This window comes from Symphalangus syndactylus, chromosome 5 (genome assembly GCF_028878055.3).
Source record: "Symphalangus syndactylus isolate Jambi chromosome 5, NHGRI_mSymSyn1-v2.1_pri, whole genome shotgun sequence".
Taxonomy (NCBI): domain Eukaryota; kingdom Metazoa; phylum Chordata; class Mammalia; order Primates; family Hylobatidae; genus Symphalangus; species Symphalangus syndactylus.
In genome coordinates, this window is record NC_072427.2 from 113,260,342 (window position 1) to 113,282,585 (window position 22,244).

The following is a 22,244-nucleotide window of genomic DNA, read 5'->3' on the forward strand; positions in this document are numbered from 1 at the left end:
AGCAAATCAAATAGCCACATGTCCTCTTTTTTTCTTTAAAATATTTCTATAAAAGTAAGTTATACTACAACTATAACTTTATTAATGAGTCAATGCACAAATGCATGCTTTAGTCACTCTGCTCTTCACAGATAATTGAAATTGATATAACGTAATGTTTATTAACAAGTTATACATTAGATGATAAATATAGCTTCTTGCAAAAATCTGTAGATCAAACTTGAGAAAGAAAATAGTTTATTTTATAAAGGGACTATGCATTCCTAAAATCGTCTGTATTATTTTTACCTGGTTTGCAGAACATTGAACTGTCTCCAGATGAAGAACTGGTTCGGCCTTGCTATTTCTTCTCATCTTCACATCACCATGGGCAAGCTAAAGAAAGCTGGAGAGAAGAAATGTTGGTTTGTAAATTCAGAATTGGCACTCATTCAAAAACTTCCTACAGGTATACTAATGCTCATCCCATCAACTTGTTAATAAAAAGGTCTTATTTATATCCCTTAATTTTAAAACTAATTTAATGCAAAATCATATTTTTTCAGAGTAAATGGCTGTTTAAAAACAGTATTTCCACCAAACACACACAGAGCAAAGTACAAGGAGCGTTTACACAACAGGATGAGATTCTCCATTATTATTTCTGGAGAGCATCCTAGTCTGATGTTTTTCCTTTCGCCATTCTTAGAGAAAGTACGCTGTCCAAAACAGATCAATCTAAGTCCTCCTTATTTCCTCAGGAATACAGGTCAGGCAACATGCAGTATCCTTGGGAAAGTGGCCCAAAATGACCAAAAAGGCCATCTCAGTAAGACATCAGGAAGCACAACTGTTTCCATTGACACCAACATAATAAAAAACAAAACGCTCTAGGACTATGTGCCTTCTGAATCATAGTTTGTAAAAATATTGCACATGCTGTGTTTTGACCACCCAAGATAAATTAAAGTCACTTTATCTCTCTAAAAGCATCTTGGTCCTACTGATGTTTATGATTCTAAAATCAGGAGCATGGGTGGGACCCTCTCTGTCTCTGGGAAAGGATCAGTCAGTATCTGCTAAGGCGATGTTAGAAAAAAGCTTTAAAATACCCCCTTTGTTGCAAACCTGCTATGGGAATTTATGGTATGCAACATCAAAGGAGTAAAATTCAGGTCACCTCTGTTGGATGTAGCCATGTGGGTGTGTGAATTAAAAACATGCAACAGTGAGCCTCACAGGTTCCTGTTTCAGTCTGGCCTCTTCTTCAACTTATCTAAAAGTGATCCTTATTGATAGTCAAAGGAGAGGGCTCAGACAATTTTTGGAATGTGCTGGTTCTCAGAAAAGTGGATTAAAATGGTCAAATGCCCCATTACGCTCACGAAATAACCAATAAAAAAGCAGGCCCATATCTTGGTAGCTAAAAGAAAAAAAGAATTTCTGAGAATATTTCTGTTCATCATGAAATAGATGAAAAACGAAGCTGTTCAGGAAGAGCTGGAGAATGTGTAGAAGTGAACTGTATACTTCTGGTTCAGCTTCTCAAGCTATTAGGACATAGCATAATAGGATGGTGTTTCAAGGTGATCGACCACCTAGCAGCTAATATCTGTGGATCCCCTAGGGTGGCCAGACCCTCAAAGGAATGGGACATTCATCTCCAGTTTCAAAGCTTATTTCAAAGCTTACATCCTACAACTAATAAAAGTACAGAGATTTTAAACATGACAGTTTGTACTAGCCTGAAGAGTGATAAACTGATAGAGGTAAAGTAAAAACACGGATAAAAATAAAACGAGATTTTGTTATTTGAGCAAAGCTTCTATTTTAGTTGTTCTGATGTTTCCTTCAAACCTACTTTCCCTAAGCAACTTCTGCAAGTTGATTTCCTTCCTGCCCAAATTGCTGTGTCACCTGCTTTCCAACTAACAAAATCCTGCCCCTCTTTGAAGTCTCCTTTCAAATTGCACCTCCTTGGTAACAATTTCTCTGACCATACTAGTCCACGACATTCTTTATTTACTGAACTCATCTGTGACCCCATCTTGGCGGCTGTATTATGCGATCTTGAGATGTTATGTATGTGTGTCTATGTTTGTTTAAACTGATGCCTTATCTCCTGTGTTACAGTGCAAATTCAACAAGCCGGACAATCAGGACTTCTATTTTCTGTTTTAATTTCCTACAGCCCTCGCTTCAAACTTACACAATTAGTACAATAGGAAGGTTGACAAAAGAACCAGAATATTTTTTCCTTTAGCATAAGTAATATTAAAAGCCTTCTGCTTGTCTTATAATGCATTTAGACAGAGATTTAAGCTGACTTTGTGAAGAAATATTATCCAATTATCTAAGCTTTCTATTTCGGTTGTTTAGGAGTTTGGCTTAGAATAAGATGATAAATAGGTGAACAATATTAAGGAGCAGCTTTTGAGTTGCTTATCAGTAATTCCACGTTATCTCAATATTTATGGGTTCTTTAAAGACTTTATTTGTAATTTGCTCCCTATATAGACGAGTAAGCTGCATCTAGAAACTGTCTTCAGACATGTTATTTCATTTAAAGTTTTAAAAACTGGATTGCTTTTGAAATAATACCAAATTCAAAGTAATAAATAATAATAATAAATAAATAATACCAAATTCAAAGTAATAAACATAGGCTTTATTAAGCATGTCTAAATTTGGTTCAAAGTTCATGTACTTTTTTTACATTTACCTTTTATTTAAAATTTTAAAATTGCTGTATAATAGATGTACACAGTTTTGGGGCACATGTGCTAATTAAATATATTCATATAATTTATAAATTTTGATATTTTTTCCCAATGAAGATTTAAATAGTCTATGAAAAGTGGGTATTATCCTTTAAGAGAACACAAAACTGTATAAACTGAGAAATATTATCGACCATACACAGAATATAAAGTTGATAGAAATGAAACTTGGAAAACATAAAAAACTCTTTTATGCTCTTGACCAACTTGAAAATATAGACCAACTTGAAAGAGTTTTCATTAGTCACATGACTATTTTCTTTTTTTTGCTAACAAGGAAAAATATACCATTTCTACTTATGAATATCCAAATCATTTTAATAAGTAAAAATTGGAAAAGCATTGTGAAGGACAATGTTGCACGTGAGCTACACAAGGAGGTAAATGCAGAATTGAGACATGTGACGGCTACCTAAAGGATAAAATCGCCCGTGATAGAGTCCTTGCCATCAGGAGATGGGAAAATGAAATAGACACACACATAGGGAAAGTTAAAAAACAAACAAACACAGGTTTGGCGAAATTTGAATCTATCCTCTTTTGCTTTCTTTTTTTTTTTTGAGATGGAGTCTGGCTCTGTCGCCCAGACTGGAGTGCAGCGGCGCGATCTCGGCTCACTGCGGGCTCCGCCCCCTGGAGTTCAGGCCATTCTCCTGCCTCAGCCTCCCGAGTAGCTGGGACTACAGGCGCCCGCTGCCTCGCCCGGCTAATTTTCTGTATTTTTAGTAGAGACGGGGTTTCACCGTGTTAGCCAGGATGGTCTCGATCTCCTGACCTCGTTCGTGATCCGCCCGCCTCGGCCTCCCAAAGTGCTGGGATCACAGGCGTGAGCCACCGCGCCCGGCCAATCCTCTTTTGCTTTCTACCAAAGAAACTTGGGAAAAGCTGCTTGGATTCATTAAGCCTCAGTTTTTTCGCCCATACAACAGGCATGCTAGTTCTTCATTGCCTGGTTGTTAAGAGAATTAAATGAGGTACGTAATAGAGAGGACCTAGAAAAATCCATGGAGAACTCTGGACATTCAACAGGTGTACCCTTCCTTTCTGCTCTACAGATAGATGAGCAGTTCGGCACAGCAGATGTGTACCTTATTTGAAAGAAAAAGACCCACGCATCCACAAATAGTGTTATAGAGATGGGAAAAATTTTAAAGACCTTTAGAACAAGAAAAAAAATTGGAGCAGTAGGAAAAGTGGAGAAAGTAAAAACGTGAATCCAGGGAAGTGAAGGAACATACATATTCTTGAAAAGATGGAGGCTGAGTGGAAGAAAATGCTTATGTGCAAAAGTAATTATATATAAAAGAAGTAACAATGTAAGTTGGGGCCTGGCCCATGAATTCCAGGTGGAAGAGTGGGGAAATACTGGGAAGGTAATAAAGCTCCGGAGCAGAACAAGGAGAATAAATTTTCATGGAAGTAAATGGTGCTATTCTTATAAAATTCAATTATCATAATAAAATACTGCAACTATGAAGCCTTTCCTATTGGAAATGTGTCAATTCTTGCGAATAAAAATTTACCCTTCATTCAATTTTAGATTGAGCTTTTACATAAGAGAACTTTCCTTAAAGTGCATTACTATATTTTGTTCCAATAAATTACATTGTGCTTTTAAGAAGAGGCCAACAAGGCAACAAAACCCCTCCTGCCTAATTATTTGTAAGCACAGAGAATTTGGAGCAGGAAGAAAATAGAAGTGCACATTATACATCTGATACTGCATAAAACAACCGCGGTTTGGGAAGCAGAGGAGATCACTAAAAATGCTATAATGGATCTGTAACGGCTCTCTGTGGAATTCTTCAGACACAATAAAATCTCTTTGTAATGAGGATAAATTGCACATATTATACTTATTATTCAGTAAGAACATATTTTATTTACCTATAACATCTTTCTAGATGGATAGCGATACAGTCTAAAAAAGGCTTCCAGACATCCTATTTTGTGTATTCTCCTTCCCTCTCACAATTTTACATTTAAGGTAATGGATCTTTCTGTTTTTGGTGTATGACACATCTATTACTCTCCTGTAGTCCATATGTTAGTCTTGCAGCTCTGTTTCAAATGATGATTTAACTAGCTTGAAAAAAAATAATTTTGGTATTCAGAGTAATATAAGGCCAAAGTGCCCAGGGTTCTACCCGATCCTTGCAATACCGTTTATTTTTAAAGAGCTGAGATAAAGTTTATTTTCACTGAGTAAAATTAAAGAATACTGAAGCCTCAGTTCAGATGAACAACTATAACATGAAAACACTATATTATCATTAATATTAATCTAACTTTCTTGCATTAATACAAGATGTCCTATACTGCTTAGTTTTATTGAAGAAGGGATAGAGGGGAAGCTACTAGCTACTCTCATAAAATGATAAAAACAAATAGTCTCCTAATATCTCTTTATTTTAAATAACATAACATTCATATTACTCATAATATTTTAATCCTCACTGACCATGTCAATTCAGTAATGTCAATAATAAATCCTTCACAGTTTTTTTGTCATATTTAACTCTGATTTTTAAATTCAGAATCATTGTTAAATTTAGTCTAATGTGAAGAATAGCTTACATTTTGCAGTGATATTCTCTCTAAAGCATTTTTTAGATTTATTTTATAGTAAAAATAGGTCTGAAAAGAAACCACAATCAAAGTTAATCATGAAGAAAGTCTCTTTAGTAAAGGAGGCAATGGCTTCCCAAATGACTCATTTGGATGAGCAGAAAGCCAGCCTGTTTTCACAACTCTTGGCCCAGTCTGGGACTTGATGTTCTAAGCAATGCTCCAATCCCCCTAACATAACTGAACCTCCATCTGGTCTTCACAAGTTACAGGGAAATGTAAACCATAAAGAAATCTAGAGAAGACTCATAAAGTTTAACAAAGTCTTATAAAAAAAGATTTATAAAATCACATTAATAAAAATGAGATTTATTTTTTCAAATTGTGGAGTATGTTGAGATAAAGGACTGACTTGATAGTCCTTGAACTGCTACACACAAAACAGGCCTTAGAGGAAAGTCCTTGACTCAATATACAGGCAGAAAGCAGATACAGAGAAAAGCCACTATTGTATGAATAGAAAGGACAAGAAAATAGAATAAGTACTAATGTTGGTGTTTGGTTAGAACAGGAAGTGGTAACTTAACATAAGGAGATTTGAATATGTTTTCAGCTTCAGGTATTGAATCTTATCAAAACATAGGTGTTGGCAAAGAGAAGAACATGTGATTTATGTATGAAGTGAGGACTAAGGGTGTTCCTAAAAGGAGCAGCATTACTTCTTTCCAGGTCAGAAAACAACATAAGCGACAAACAAAGATTGTACCAACTTCCTCTGCTATACAATAACAACGACATCTACAACATTTATGGACCACCTACTATACATCAGGCCATAATCTCTACTAACTCTTTTGTTCCTACAACATTGCTAGGAGAGAAGGTAACATTATTCCTCAAAATCTAGCTGCAGGGAGTTTAAGTAAATTGGTCAAGGTCATAGCCAATCAGCGGCAAAACCAAGATTTGAACCTCAGCCATCTGGATCGAGAGCTTACATTGCATTATTATTCTTTCCTGGCTCTTGGTGTTATTATTTTCTTTAGTTTTGTTTATAAAATTGGTTATTATTTTGTGCCTCTAAGGTTTGTGTTAAAGTAGGAACAACACCTGTGTCCATTTAGTATGTTTCAAGTCTAAAAACTGCAGAGGTAGAAAGGCATGAGGGGATGGGAGGGACTAGGGGGAGGAGGAAGACAACAGAATTTTCAGAAATTTGAAGGATGATGTACTGTTTGAAAAGCCCTACTCAATATGTTCAGTTCCATAGTTTAAATATCATAAATTACTAACAGAAAGTACATTACTTTAGAAGTTAAAGACTGGCTCCATTAGATTGCTAGAGCATAGGTCAATGAGTTCTTTAAAAGTTTAATCCAGACGGGCTGGGCACACTAGAAGGATCAGGAGTCACAGAAACAAAGCTGGGTCATTTCACTCTGTTCTTGACACACAAAATGCCATTATTTATAGTATGGAGTTTTAACTATTCATAGCATGAAGTTTAAACCACTTCACCTGGAATTAAAAAGTCTTGGCAGTTTTGCCCCAGCCACCTTTCCAGCCTCGCTTCCTGCGATCTGTGACCACTCCTCATTATATACATGTTAATTGTTCCCAAACATGCTGTAAACTAGAATGCTTTCTCTGATTAAAATTTAATGGATGCAGCACACCAGCATGGCACATGTATACATATGTAACAAACCTGCACGTTGTGCACATGTACCCTAAAACTTAAAGTATAATAATAATACAATTAAAAAAAAAGAATGTTTAAAATCTGATTTGTTGTTGGAATGCCAACTCAAATGTTAATACTTTCTTTGTTTTTTTATTTTTTTGTTCTTCAATAAATATATCTATTTTATGAACACATAGAAAACATGAATATGCAGTATTTGGAGAATATGAAGTTTTCTCTACCTATATGTAAAATTATTACACATGTATTACATATATACATACCCCAAAAATCCAGTTTATTGATTACATTCCTCAATTAAGTTTTGTTATTTCTGATTTTTTCTGGTAGATCAGCCCCATTCTTAAAATACATCACCTAATATGCTTCCTCGCCATCTTTACTGTAAATATATGTATTCTAACTTCCGGATATTAAAAGGCCAATATTTTCTAAATATTTCCATCATGACTCCCCAAGCAAATCTTTGCCTACTTCTTTTCATATCTATATATATAGAGATATGTAGATAATATATTTATTTCTTATATATCTATATATGTTATATTTATTATATATCATATATAGATATTATATATAGAATATATTATATATAGATCTATTATCTATATTATATATAGATATATATAACAAATAAGTATATATATTATCTACATATCTCTATATAACAAATAAGTATATATATTATCTACAAATCTCTATATAAATATATAGATATGAAGAGGAATAGGCAAAGATTTGCTTGGGGAGTCATGGAAATATTTAGAAAGTATTGGCATTTTAATATCTGGATATAAATATTTATATATAGAGAGATATAGATAATATATATATATACTTAAGCATATATATTATACTCTAATTGTTTCCCTTAGTGCATTTATTCAATCATTGAACAATATATGCTGAGTACCTATTACATACCAGGCATATTCTAAACTCCCTAAACCTAGGACTATTTGTCATTTTGATTTGGGGTGGGAGAGTGACTTTCTATTCCCATGCTCACTTCTCAACACATAGTAGCCATTAATCAAATACTTGTTGAACCGAACCATCCACAGGAGCCTCAGTAAACATCACAATCAATAAGTAATCATTAAAAGATAACATCTTATGCTTTCTTAAAATGCAATAATTAATGTGTGGAAAAATACACAGGCATAACTCATTTTAGTGAACTTCACTTACTGCCCTTCACAGGTATTAAATTGTTTACAGATTGAAAGTCCATAGCAACCCTGTGTCAAGCAAGCCTATCATCAGCACTATTTTTCCAACAGCATGTGCTCACTTTGTGTCTCAATATTTCAAACTTTCTTCATTATATTGGTTGTGGTGATCTGTGATCAGTGGTCTTTGACGTTACTATTGTAATTGTTTGGGGGCACCACAAACCACTCATATAAAACAGATAATTTAATAAATGTTGTGTGTGTTCTGACTTTTACACTGACCGATGGTTTCTCCAAATTTTGCCCGCTCCTCAGGCTGTTCTATTCCCTGAGACATAATAATATTACAATTATGCCAATTAAAAACCCTACAATCGTCCAGGCGCGGTGGCTCACGCTTGTAATCCTAGCACTTTGGGAGGCCAAGGAGGGTGGGTTGTCTGAGATGGGAAGTTCGACACCAGCTTGGCCAACATGGTGAAACCCTGTCTCTACTAAAAATACAAAATAAAATAAAATAAAAATAAAATAGCTGGGAACAGTGGCACGTGCCTGTAATCCCAGCTACTCAGGGGGCTGAGGCAGGAGAATTGCTTGAACCCCGGGGGGGCGGAGGTTGCAGTGAGCTGAGATGGCAACACTTCACTCCAGGCTGGGCAAAAGAGCGAAACTCCATCTCAAAATAAATAAATAAATACCCTACAATGGCCTCTGAGTGTTTAAGTGAAAGGAAGAGTTAACACGTCTCTCACTTTAAATCAAGAGCTAGACGTGACTAAGCTTAGCAAGGAAACCATGTCAAAAGCCAAAACAGGCTAAAAGCTAGGCCTCTTGTGCCGAAGAGGAAAGTTTTGAATGCAAAGAAAAGTTCTTCAAGGAAATTAAAAGTGCTACTCCAGTGAATATACAAATGCTAAGAAACAGCCTTGGGCCCAGTGCGGTGGCTCAGGCCTGTAATCCCACCACTTTGGGAGGCCGAGGTGGGCGGATCACGAGGTCAGGAGATTGAGACCATCCTGGCTAACACGGTGAAACCTCGTCTTTACTAAAAATAAAAAAATAAAAAAAAATTAGCCAGGCGTGGTGGTGGGCGCCTGTAGTCCCAGCTACTCGGGAGGCTGAGGCAGGAGAATGGCATGAACCCGGGAGGCGGAGCTTGCAGTGAGCCGAGATCGCGCCACTGCACTCCAGCCTGGGCGACACAGCGAGACTCCGCAGGGGAGGAGGGGAGGAGGGGAGGAGGGGAGGAGGGGAGGAGAGGAGGAGGGGAGGAGGGGAGGAAGGGAGAAACAGCCTTATTGCTGATATAGAGAAAATTTTAGTAGTCTGGATAGACGTTCAAACCAGGCACAACCCAACATTCCCTTAACCCAAAGTCTAATCTAGAGCAAGGCCCTAACTCTCTTCAGTTTCATTAAGGCTGAGAGAGGTGAGGAAGCTGCAGGGAAACACGTTTAAAGCTAGCTGAGGCTGGTTCATAAGGTTTAAGGAAAGAAGTCATCATTATAAGATAAAAATGCAGTATGAAGCAGCAAGTGCTGATGGAGAAGCTGCAGTGATTCAAAAGATCATTGGTGAATGAGGTTTTCTTAAACAATAGATTTTCAGTATAAATGAAATAGCCTTCTATTGGGAGAAGATGTCATCTAGGAATTTCATAGCTAGAGAGAAGTCAATGCCTGGCTTCAAAGCCTCAGAGGACAGGCTGACTTACTTGGTAGGGGCTACTGCAGCTGGTGATTTTAAGTTGAAGCCAATGCTCATTGACCATTCTGAAAAGTCTTGGGGTCGTTAAGAACTATGCTAAATCTGTCCTCCCAATGCTCTATAAATGGCACAACAAAATCTGAATGACAGCACATCTGTTTAGAGCATGGTTTACTGAGTATGTTAAGCCCACTGTGGAGACCTACCGCTCACAGACAGAAAATATTCCTTTCAAAATATTACTGCTTATTGACAACGTACTGGTCACCCAAGAGATCTGATGGAGATGTATGAGGAAATTAATGTTATTTTCATGTCTGCCAACACCACATCCATTCTGCAGCCCATTATTTAAGACATATATTTTATAATGCTATAGTTGCCATATATAGTGATTCCTCTGATGTATCTGGGCAAAGTAAATTAAAAATCTTCTGGGAAAGATTCACCATTCTAGATGCTATTAAAGCATATATGATTCATGGGAGAAGATCAAAATATCAACATTAACAAGAGTTTGGAAGAAGTTGATTCCAACCCTCATGGATGACTTGGAGGGGTTCAAGACTTCAGGGAGGAGGCCGGGCACAGTGGCTCACACCTGTAATCCCAGCATTTTGGGAGGCCAAGGTAGGTGGATCACGAGGTCAGGAGATCGAGACCATCCTGGCTAACATGGTGAAACCCCGCCTCTACTAAAAATCCAAAAAATTAGCCAGGCGTGGTGGTGGGTACCTGTGGTCCCAGCTACTCAGGAGGCTGAGGCAGGAGAATGGCGTGAACCTGGGAGGCGGAGCTTGCAGTGAGCCAAGATCTCGCCACTGCACTCCAGCCTGGGCAACAGAGTGAGACTCCGTCTCAAAAAAAAAAAAAAAAGGCTTCAGGGAGGAAATAACTGCAGAAGTGGTAGAAAGAGCAAGAAAATTGGAATTAGAAGTGGAGCCTGAAGCTGTGACAGAATTGCTGCAATCTCATGATAATATATGAACACCTACGGAGTTGCATCTTATGAATGAGGGGCAAAAGAAATTGTTTCTTGAGATGGAATCTATCCCTGGTGAAGATACTGTGAACATGGTTGAAATGACAACAGAGGATTTAGAATATTCCATAGACGTAGTGGGTAAAGCAGTGGCAGTGTTTCAGAGAACTCACTCCACTTTTGAAAGAAATTCTGCAGTGAGTAAAACACTATCAAAGAGCACTGCGTGCCATAGAGAAATCTGTGAAAGGAAGAGTTGGTTGATGTGGCAAAGTTTGTTGCTGTCTCATATTAGGAAATTGCCACAGCCACCCCATCCTCCAGCAACCACTGTCCTGATCGGTCAGCAGCCGTCAACAGAGAGGCAAGACCTTACACCAACAAAAAATTACAACTCATTGCAGGCTGAGATCATCATTAACATTTTTAAACAATAAAGTATTTTAAAATTAAGGTATATACTTTGTTTAGACATGATGCTGTTGCACACCTAATAGACTACAGTATAGTGTAAACATAGCATTTATGTGACTTGTTTTATTGCAGTGGTGTGGAAGCAAACCCACAATATCTCTGAACTACGTATGTCTGGATAGGTCAAAAAGTAGAACTTTAAATTTGGCAGGATCTCAGATCTGGAACTTTTATAATGCTAATTAAAAAGGGAGTAATGAAACACAGCACCATTTTGTGGCTCTTAACTTTTTCTCTAACATTTTAAGTAGATTTTAATCTCCTCCAGGCCACCACGTTAGACTCATCGATTGCCCTTAAAATTCAAGGGTAATTTAAAGTCATCTAGTTCAAACCCCACATTTTGCAGATGAAGACACTGTCTAGAGAGATTTGCAAAGATGGGATGAGTACTACGTTTCTTTTCCCAATGCCTCTCCCTTTGTATCCTGTCACCACATTTTTTTTCTCTGAAATTTTATTCTCCGGATATTCAGTGGAACAACAGTAGCAAAGTATCAGTTGAGAGGTTTGAAAGAGTGGATGATGGAGAAAATATTTCCTTCTTTTTACATTTCAAGATCTCTCCTGAAGTTAGAGTATTTTATAATAAGAGAATGAAACAGTGCTGAGAAATCTATCTTTGACTAACAGGAAGAGAATTCTGATTAAAACTTTATTTTCCCCTTTTATTCCTTTTTTTCTTCCTTTTCCTTTATGAAAACAAATCTCTTAAATAGAATGTCACATTCATGTGTATACACATATATACACACACGTGCATGAATATATATATTCATTATGGGAAACAAATATTTTACCTCCTTGTGTCTGAAAAATTCCCTGAAAGTTACTTGTTTTATGGCTGATTGTGATTAATTTATTAAGTTATTTTTAAATACAGATCAGACTGATTATGATTAATGTGTTTATCTGCTAAAAGAATAAAAAGAAAGTTAGTTTAGGCAAGCAACCCATTGTGTTCTACTTGTTAATAAATCATTTGTTCTATGAATTTTGCCTCCTGGGTTGTTTACATTTTGAAGCAAAGTCAACATTCCTTCATTCAAAAAATAATAATACTTTATCAACCAACCGCCAGTATAACCTTCAGTCATTTTAAAAGAAGTTAAGACAGGTTGCCTCAAGATTATTACAAGTATAGAGTGTGGGGAAAGTAGCTACCTTCATTTGGATACTAGTAAGTCTTTGAAGCCCAAACCAGATACAAAGTGATTAGAGATGACTTGATCTGAAGGAGGCATATGATTTTTTTTTTTTATTTTTGTGATTTTTTTTTTTTTTTTTTGAGACGGAGTCTCGCTCTGTCGCCCAGGCTGGAGTGCAGTGGCGCAATCTCGGCTCACTGCAAGCTCCACCTCCCGGGTTCACGCCATTCTCCTGTCTCAGCCTCTCCGAGTAGCTGGGACTACAGGCGCCCGCCACCACGCCCGGCTAATTTTTTGTATTTTTAGTAGAGACGGGGTTTCACCGTGGTCTCGATCTCCTGACCTTGTGATCCGCCCACCTCGGCCTCCCAAAGTGCTGGGATTACAAGCGTGAGCCACCGCGCCCGGCCGGAGGCATATGATTTTAAGTGTCCACATTTGAACAGAGAGCTAAATATCAGCTAAGCAGAAGTTAGGACGCAACATGCAGTGTGTACATTGCTGGCTTTTGCTTCCTATTCAGTTTAATGCCCCAATTTTCATTGCTTTCATTTTTTTTTTCTCATAAGGTTACTCTTGATCTGATTAGTGAGACCTCGCCCTCTTCTAATCATCTCACTTCTATTATCTTACAGTATTTTTCAGAACCAGTATGTACAGTATTTTTTAGCTCTTGTTGAAAACACACAGTTTCCTCCTCCTCTCCTTGAAACCAGCCCACTGCCTGGCACCATTTCTTGAAACAAATCACGATGCCATTCCAGTCTAACAGGCAACTTGCAATTTCAAAAACAAATTCAGCTGCAATCGCTTTTAAAACATCTTACTAGGTTACTTTTCTGTCTTACGTCACCCAGGTTTCCAGAAATCTACTCAAAATGCCTAATGAGGCAATAAATTTCTTTATTGACTGCTCAGAATGTGGAAACAAATTGGAGTGACTCGCTCAGGCCTTTTCTTAACCCTCTTATTCAGCAAAACAGTTTATTTTACTGAAAGAATAGGAAAAAAAGAGCTGACAATTTAAAATTAACTAAGTAGGCCCACCCTCTCTATGGCCTTTAGGCTATTCAGGACGATCTTTTTTGCAAGAGTGTATGTTACAGCTTAAATGAGATTGTAAAAGAGCAAAATCTTGGCTTATTTATCATCTTGTGAAAATAACTCCCATGTTTGCCTTTTCATTTATTGTGATTTATTACTCCAACTAATTTTTAATGCAGAATTTTCTTGCGTTGTGTTTGTTAGTTTTATGATTTGTATTTGTTTTGTCTTAAGGAGCAATGGTCTTCTGTTAGGCCTTAATCCATTGGTAGAAATTGACTTGAGGGGCTATCTAAAAAACAAACCTTGCTTATAATGCATTGGTAAGGATAGAAAATAACACAGGAAAAAGAAAGTGCCATGAAAACTTTACATTTCTCTCTATAGTTTGCTTAAACAAATATTTGAAATATTTACATTTGAAATATTTGCTTAAAAATATTTAAATTATTTGTATCCCCTGAGCATATTCCAAATGATATGGGTAAACGTATTGAAAAATGTTGTTAATGGATTAAAAAGCTAACAACTAACTACATGAAGAAAAGTATTTGTTTATAAACACATAAAGAAAATACATCCTAAAATAAATATGTTTACAGTTTAAAGTGAGCGTAGAGTAAGTTTAGCTCAAACTCCTCAATTTACAAATATTGAAAGAAAGGGTGGGGAAATAAAGAGATTTAATAAACATCACCAGAAATTTGGTACAAGGCACCAGATCTGGAACTCTCATTTCCTAAGCTCTGAGTGTTTATTCCAATATTTCATTTTTGCCTTCCTTACTTTTCATTGCTGAACCTGAAAATGCCATATGGTATTAGTTCCTTTTTCATGCACCCGTTCATAAAAAACAAATCTAAATGGATGTGGAGGAAGGGAGGAGATCATCTATGCCCCAAAATGTTGGGAGTCAGCATTTTATTTTCTCCTTAGAAACAGTGGCCTTCCCCACAGTTAAAAATAATGTTTTATGTTCCCCTTTTCTCTTCTTTTTAATTTTGAATCTTTCATACTTATTACTTGAAGTTCAGAATACTAATATGAGTATGAAATATGGAAAGGAATTGAAAATAACACTGGGTAACTATAGCTTCTAGTGTGTTAAAAATCAATGCTGATTATTGGTTTGTGAAATCTTTTCATGAGTTCTTGGAATTCCCAAAAGTGGGATGATACTAAGGAGAGAATAAAGGTAGTTAATAGGAGGCAATTGATTGCTCCTATTTTGAATTAGTTATTTATTTTGAATTTTCAAAAGAATGAGACACAAGTTTATATCGTCATCTATGAAATTTGGATTTATGTTTATATGTACAATTAACATTTATTATAGAAACATAAACAGACCTAGATAATACCCTAGATATTTAATGCTAAACTCTACATTTAACAGGTAATGCCTAGGAAGATAAAGTCATTTACTTCAATGGTACACAGCAAAATAGTAGTAGAGAAAGAGCTAAATATACCTAATCTCACGTTATTTTTTCCCAACAAGCAGCCTCTCACCTATATATGAGGGTACTTAAATGTTCTTATGCAGATAATTTGAGTTGTTAAAAATAAATATACAGATGAACGAATTCTATACAAGTCCTTCATTAACACAATCACTTTTCTAAGCAGCACTGAAGTTACAGAGAAAAGTTTATTAATCACCACAACATCTTAATACCGCCCCTTAAGTGCCCATGCATTACTGAAACCATGGCCACTATTACAAATCATTTATTCCTAAAATAAAGAGCATAAACAGAAAAACTCTTTACTAACATGAAGATATTGCAACTCTCATTCTCTTTATTAACTCACTGTAATGGAAGACTTCAAAATCTAAATTAAAGGCAATTATGAATAAATAAATCCTGCTATAAATATAATTACCAGTCTTGAAAAGAAATGGATTTATCTTAAGATTTTATCAGAAAAAAATAAATTTTTGTATATTCCTTACCATAACAGTTTTTCACACACACACACACACACACACACACACACACACACACACACACACAGTCATCTGGGTGAGCCTTATTGACAGCTATTTCTTCTGTGAACTCATTTCCCACAATTTTCTTAAGTCATCTTCTTAAGTAATATAGAGATGTGAATGAGTTGAAAACATGGACTCTGAGAAGACTACCCGATACTCTAATAGGTATATCCCTAATATGCCTTTGTGTATCTTTCTCAGTTGCAATACTTACCAGAAACTTCCGAATCAGTAAAACAGATGATTATTTAAATTTCATATGAGGATAAACATTGCATTAGTAACTCCTAAGGTCCTAGAGTTTCTCTTTTGTGGAAAGAGAGTGCATCTCCTTGATACGAGCAGTTCAGATTGGTTCATTTGTTTTGCATATATGGCTAAGCAACTAACGTAAAGTTGAGAATCTGAAGATAGGGCTCTTCGTTAAAAGTTTTCTCTAAACAGTTTTTTTAACTTTGAATAAAAGACTCTGTACCCTTCTGAGCATTACTTTACTTATTTATACCTATTAAATTGTTTGGGATGTGATAATTTCTAATTCTCCAAGTATTCATATTCTGAATAATATTTTACCTCTAAATGGCATTTATGTACTATACACTTTGTAGTTTACTTAATGCCACTTTAAAATTACCAACTCATATCAGAACGAGGATAAGTTTTACCTGGTAATCCAAATCCAAAATTTACTTTTCCACTTCTCCAATGGTCCATAAGCATACTCAAGAATATAAAAAAATTAAAGAGCAATTCTTCAAGTTACAGAATACTGATGTAAGAATTTAAGGATTTTCTGATACTATGAACTAGTTTATTTAGTACAAGAAAAGGTTATTCAATGAAAAAAACAGTATATTAATTTATCTTATATCTTAAAAACTAAGATTTTCTCTGGTGGCTAATTCACTTAAAATAATGAAAACATTAAATTGACACTTCTTAGTTATCTAATGGGGTTGTAATGAACATTTCCTGGGATTTCATGTCAGTTGCTCTTCTATCATAACTACTTTCTCCATCCACAGAGACGGGTCCCCACGAGCAAGTGACACTCTTTCCTCTAATCCCAGCTGACTTGATGTAGCTGGAATAATCACACTCTTTCTCCAAGGAATGTAGAATTAAAATTGAGAAACTCTTTTTCAGCTTAATCCAAGTCTTTGGAAATAGATGTAAACTCATAAATACGGAGGAACCCTAGTCCAGCTTCTCTGAGGATTGGAATCAACAGCTGGCATAGAAACAGAGATGAGACAGACACACAGAGAGAAGCAGAGATCGAAGACAGAGAAAATATTTCAGCAGACATTAAGGATCCAGTTTCTGTCTCTCCTAAAGAACAAACCTTTTTTTTTTTTTCCTCTTAGATGACATGAGAGAATCCAGCAGCTGTTTAATACATATATTTTTGGTTTAAATTTGCTCAAATTGGAATCTGTTACTTGTGAAAAAAGAGTCCTAATTAAGTATAGGATGTTTTAGTAGTTTTGTTAAAACCAGCCATATAGACATCCAAAATAAAGAAGTTTCAGAATCACCAATGTGAAATAAGTTGGCATTAGAAGTATGATCTATACTGATTATAAAACTATGCTCATAATATATAACACAAATGAATCTTGTAAAGTAGAATTATCAGTAATATCATCAAAGTAATGGTTAAAGTAAATTTTAAAAATATGTTTTATTATAGTTTGTTTCACCAAAGTTTTACAGCTTTACTCACTTTAAACACAGTTCACTTTTAATTTTCATTATATGATAAAGAAGATTAATTTGCATTTTACATTTTGCCTCCTAATGTTTTCTAGAATAATGGACTTTCTACTCTCAGCCCCTTGGTAGGCATAATGAGAGGGTTTCACTGCCTACGTTTTAAGGCAATGTTCAAATTAGCTTACCTACTCTTTTCATCACGTCTTATGTTTTAAGAGCTCTGTGAAGCAATGAAAAGAGTATAATGGAACCATAGATCAAGGCACCTCATTCATTAACTTTTAAAATATCACCTCATTTATTTAGTCTTCCCTTGGAGTTTCTCTTTTGATAAGTAGCAATTTTATTAAACCTCCATTTAAGCTAAATGAGAAAGAATGACATACTTTGCTACAATACCTATAAAGACAATATTCTTACATTTAAATTTACTTTAGGCAGGAACATTACAGTGTAATCACAACATCTGTTTTTTGTGTGTGTCTATAAGCAGTGGGGAGAATACTACTAGCTTTTAAATTTATAGCACACCAAATAGCTAATACAGATTCTGGCCATGAGGGAAAACTTTGATGAAATTACCCTATCTAAGGGAACAAAATGGGTGAAATTACTGGCAGGCCAGAATATTTGAAAGCATGCTCTAAGAAGTCTGAAGGAAGAAAATCCTGGTATCAAATGTAATTCATTAAAAGTAACAATGCATGTTGTCCTGTAATTGGGTATGCTTGAGGCTCCAGACAAAAATCAGTAACATTATATCCTCTAAATTAAAGAATAACTGTCATAGGATTCAATACATCACCTTGCAAATATAATTTCTTTTGTAATGAAAATATACATGTACTCCCAGCACGTTGGGAGGCCCAGGCGGGTGGATCACGAGGTCAAGAGATTGAGATCATCCTGGCCAACATGGTGAAACCCCGTCTCTACTAAAAATACAAAAAATCAGCCAGGCGTGGTGGCGGGCGCCTGTAGTCCCAGCTACTTGGGAGGCCAAGGCAGGGGAATCGCAGAGGTTGTGGTGAGCCAAGATCATGCCACTGCACTCCAACCTGGGCGACAGAGCAAGACACCCTCTCAGAAAAAAAAAAAAAAAAAAGAAAAGAAAAGAAAAGAAAAGAAAAGAAAAGAAAATATACATGTACTCGGGGACAGTGTATGAGAAAGCAGTAGCTTAAGAAAGAATGCTACAATAGCACCCCCTTATCTGTGGAGGAAGTGTTCCAGATCCCCAGCGAATACCTAAACCGCTGATAGTATCAAACCCTATATATGCGATGACTACTAATAAAATAGTATCAATCCCTATATACACTATAACTAATCATAAGATAGAAGAATTAAAACAATATACTGTAATATAAGGTATGCAAATGTCTATTTCAAAATACCTTATTTTACTGTAATAACTTATTTTCAAACTCTGGTTGACGGTGAGTAGCTGAAACCTCAGTGAGTGAAGACATGTGATAATGGGAGACTACTACATAAATCTTTAGACTTTCACTATGATACTCCTAGTAAAATATCCAATTCACAAAGAATGGAAAAATCAATGGCCTATAGGATTTACGAGAAAAGACTGAGGGGAAAAAAAACACTTTCTATTATATAAAAAACCCATAAATATTAAAGTAATCCAATGAATATTATCTACTATCTTATTCAATAGTAGGAAATAAAATTGAGAATCAGAAATCCAGCTCTGTTCTCCCCCCAAGCCCCACCCCCAAATTTTTACATAACGATCTCCTTCTTCTCACTAGCCACTGGATCATGTCTTCTCAAATTAAAATTCTATGAATTTTCTACTACATAACTTCTCAGAAGTATACACATGAAAAACTATATTTAAAGACAAAGTAGCCCCAACTTCTGATGACAACCATCTTTTCCCTATGCTAGAAAGCCCCCATTTCTTCTTTAACAGGACAGAGGAGAGTTTTCGCCCACTGAGCTACTTTGCACAGCTGGATAAAAACTTCTCCAAATTACTAGATTTTACTTTTTAGTTCACCCATGAATAATAATGAGCTATTCAATCATAAGGAAGAAAAAATGCCAGCTCTACCCACATTCTGAGATTGTCTTTTGAATCACAACTCACTTGCCCCCTTTTGCGTGGGGCTGGTTTGTTTCATTAAAAGTGTGCACGGAAGTTTTATAGTTCACTATAGTGTGCGTGGGGAATCATCACTCACAGAATTCAGTGCTCAACTCACATTACATTATAACCACTTCAGAGAGGGGCATTCTGTGTTTAGATGGACAAGGGTCAGGTACAAACCAGTAACAAAACATGTTTCTTCCTGCACCTACTTCTTCAGTTCCCTACCTACCACAGAAACATCACACTGAGAATCTGAAGAAAGCTATGAACTTCTCTCCCCAACACTCCAAAATGTAGACTGAAACTTTACACACAATATGATTTCTTTTACTGAGAATTTATTCTTTTCACATCAAATATAAAAACAAAGAATTGTTATTTTAGTTTTTGGTTTTCAGTGCAAAATTTAACAAAACAGATACTTCCAGGAAGGCATACCGAAATAAATTCTAATTGGAAAAAAATGAACAAAAACTAGGTAATTCTTTCTTTCCCAGGAGCAGTGTTTCTCAAGCTTAGCTGCACATTGGAGTTACCTGGGGAGATTTAAAACATACTGTGGCCTGGGTCCTACCATCAAATATTTATATTTAATTGGTCTGTGGTGCCCTTGGCATTGGAATTTTTTAAATCTCCCCAGGTGATTCTAATGTGTAGTCAAGGTTGAAAAGCATTGTACTAGAATGCAGATTAGTACAAGATTATGTTAATCTTTCAAGTAATTAGAAAAGTTTTGTTGGAAATAAATAAGACTAAATGTTATCTGATACCATTCTACAGTTACTGACATGCTAATTAAAATAAGAAAAAAGCAGTAAAATATTCGTTCAAGTAAGATTATAATATTCAATCTTTATAAATCCCTTTAATGTTATAATATGGAATAAGATATTTAGTAAGACTATGTATCCCTGGGTAAACAACTTAAATTTCAGAAACATGCCTACATTTAAATTGTACTAATTCTCCGTTGCTACCTATGGAGGATCATGGAAGAAAAATCCCAGGTTTATTTTTGACGATTATATTGTCCCACATATTAACTTTTTCCAAAGAATTACCAGGAATTGTCTGGCATCAACTAAACAATATTTTTCAGAATTATAGGATGATAAATGGCATTTGAGATGCCCAGATTATTATCTACTTTATTATAATTCAGAAAAAAATTAAGATGATTAATAATCCTGGATTCTGAAAGGAGTTTAGTTAGAATGAGGAGCTATCAGAGTAGCATTAATTTTATAGAAAAAAATGAATTGTCCGGGCACCTGTAATCCAAGCATTTTGGGAGGCCAAGGTGGGTGGATCATCTGAGGTCAGAAGTTCGAGACCAGCCTGGCCAACATGGTGAAACCCCATCTCTACTAAAAATACAAAAATTAGCTGGGCACGGTGGTGCATACCTGTAATCCCAGCTACTCGAGAGGCTGAGGCAGGAGAATCACTGGAACCTGGGAGGCAGAGGTGCAGTGAGCCGAGATCACATGACTGCACCCCAGCCTGAGTGAGAGAGCAAGACTCCATCTCAAAAAAAAAAAAAAGGAAAAGAAAAAAATTACATTGTACCTCATCCAAATGAATCTGAGCAGATAGTACTGCATTGTACAGAAGATTAGTCTCTTCCATGCAGTGAACACTATGTGCCAGGAAAAAAAAAATACACACAGGAGAATGGTGTGAACCCAGGAGGCGGAGCTTGCAGTGAGCCGAGATCGTGCCACTGTACTCCAGCCTGGGTGATGGAGAGAGACTCCCTCTCAAAAAAAAAAAAAAAAAAATTTATATACACATATATATTTACTAATGTGGAAGAAGCTGCAGGATGCATTACACCATTTCTTTTAAAAATACAGAAAAATATTTATAGTTTGCTACCTCTGTTAAAAAGGTGAGAGAACAATACACTGTATATTCACATTTGCTTGTATTTGTTTCACCAAATGTTGGAAATATACCAAATAAACCAAAAAAATCATGGAAAGGGGCCAGGCGCAGAGGCTCACTCCTGTAATCCTAGCATTTCTAGCACTTTGGAGGCCGAGACAGGTGGATCACCTGTGGTCAGGAGTTTGAGACCAGCCTGGCCAACATGGTGAAACCCCATCTCTACTAAAAATACAAAAATTAGCCAGGCGCGGTGGCGGGTGCCTGTAATCCCAGCTACTCCGGAGGCTGAGGCAGGAGAATCACTTGAACCCGGGAGGCAGAGGGATCGCGCCATTGCACTCAAGCCTGGGAGACAGAGTGAGACTCTGTCTCAATAAATAAATAAATAAATAAATATGGTGGAAAGGGAACATCTCAGTATATATTTGTATATAGTCTTGGTTTTGAAAAATTTTAACATATCATTGTTATAAATATATATTAAAATTAACAAAAAAAACAGTGTGAATGCTCATGCTGATATTTTAGGGTTTCATTCTAAGTACTCATTAAAAAGAGTCTGGTCAAAAAAAATGAAAGCAATAAATATAGAAGATGGTTTTTATAGGTATCTTGTACAACAAGAGAATACAGGCTGAACATCCCTAATCTGAAAACCCCAAATCTGAAATGCTCCAAAATTTGGAATTTCTGAACGCTGACACAATGTCACAGGTAGAGAATTCCACAGGTAAGTACTTGACACAAACTTTGTTTAATGAATAAAATTATTTAAAATATTGGATAAAGTTAACCTTGGGCTATGTATATAATGTGCATATGAAACATAAACGAAATTTGTGCTTCTACTTGGGTTCCATCTGGAAGATAGCTCATTGTGCATAGGCAAATATTCCAAAATCCAAAATTCAAAACATTGGTGGTCCCTAGTATTTTGGATAACGAATACTCAACCTATACTGTG

General features: G+C 36.0%; 1 protein-coding gene across 1 annotated transcript in view; it reads right to left on the reverse strand.

The window, feature by feature from the left end:
• Positions 1–22,244, reverse strand: part of LOC129482846 (uncharacterized) — a 558,703-nt gene that overhangs the window by 469,069 nt on the left and 67,390 nt on the right. Inside the window, exon 2 of the mRNA XM_063640658.1 lies at positions 289–375. Coding sequence (XP_063496728.1) covers positions 289–375 — 87 coding nt within the window. The remainder of the gene's footprint in view (positions 1–288; positions 376–22,244) is intronic.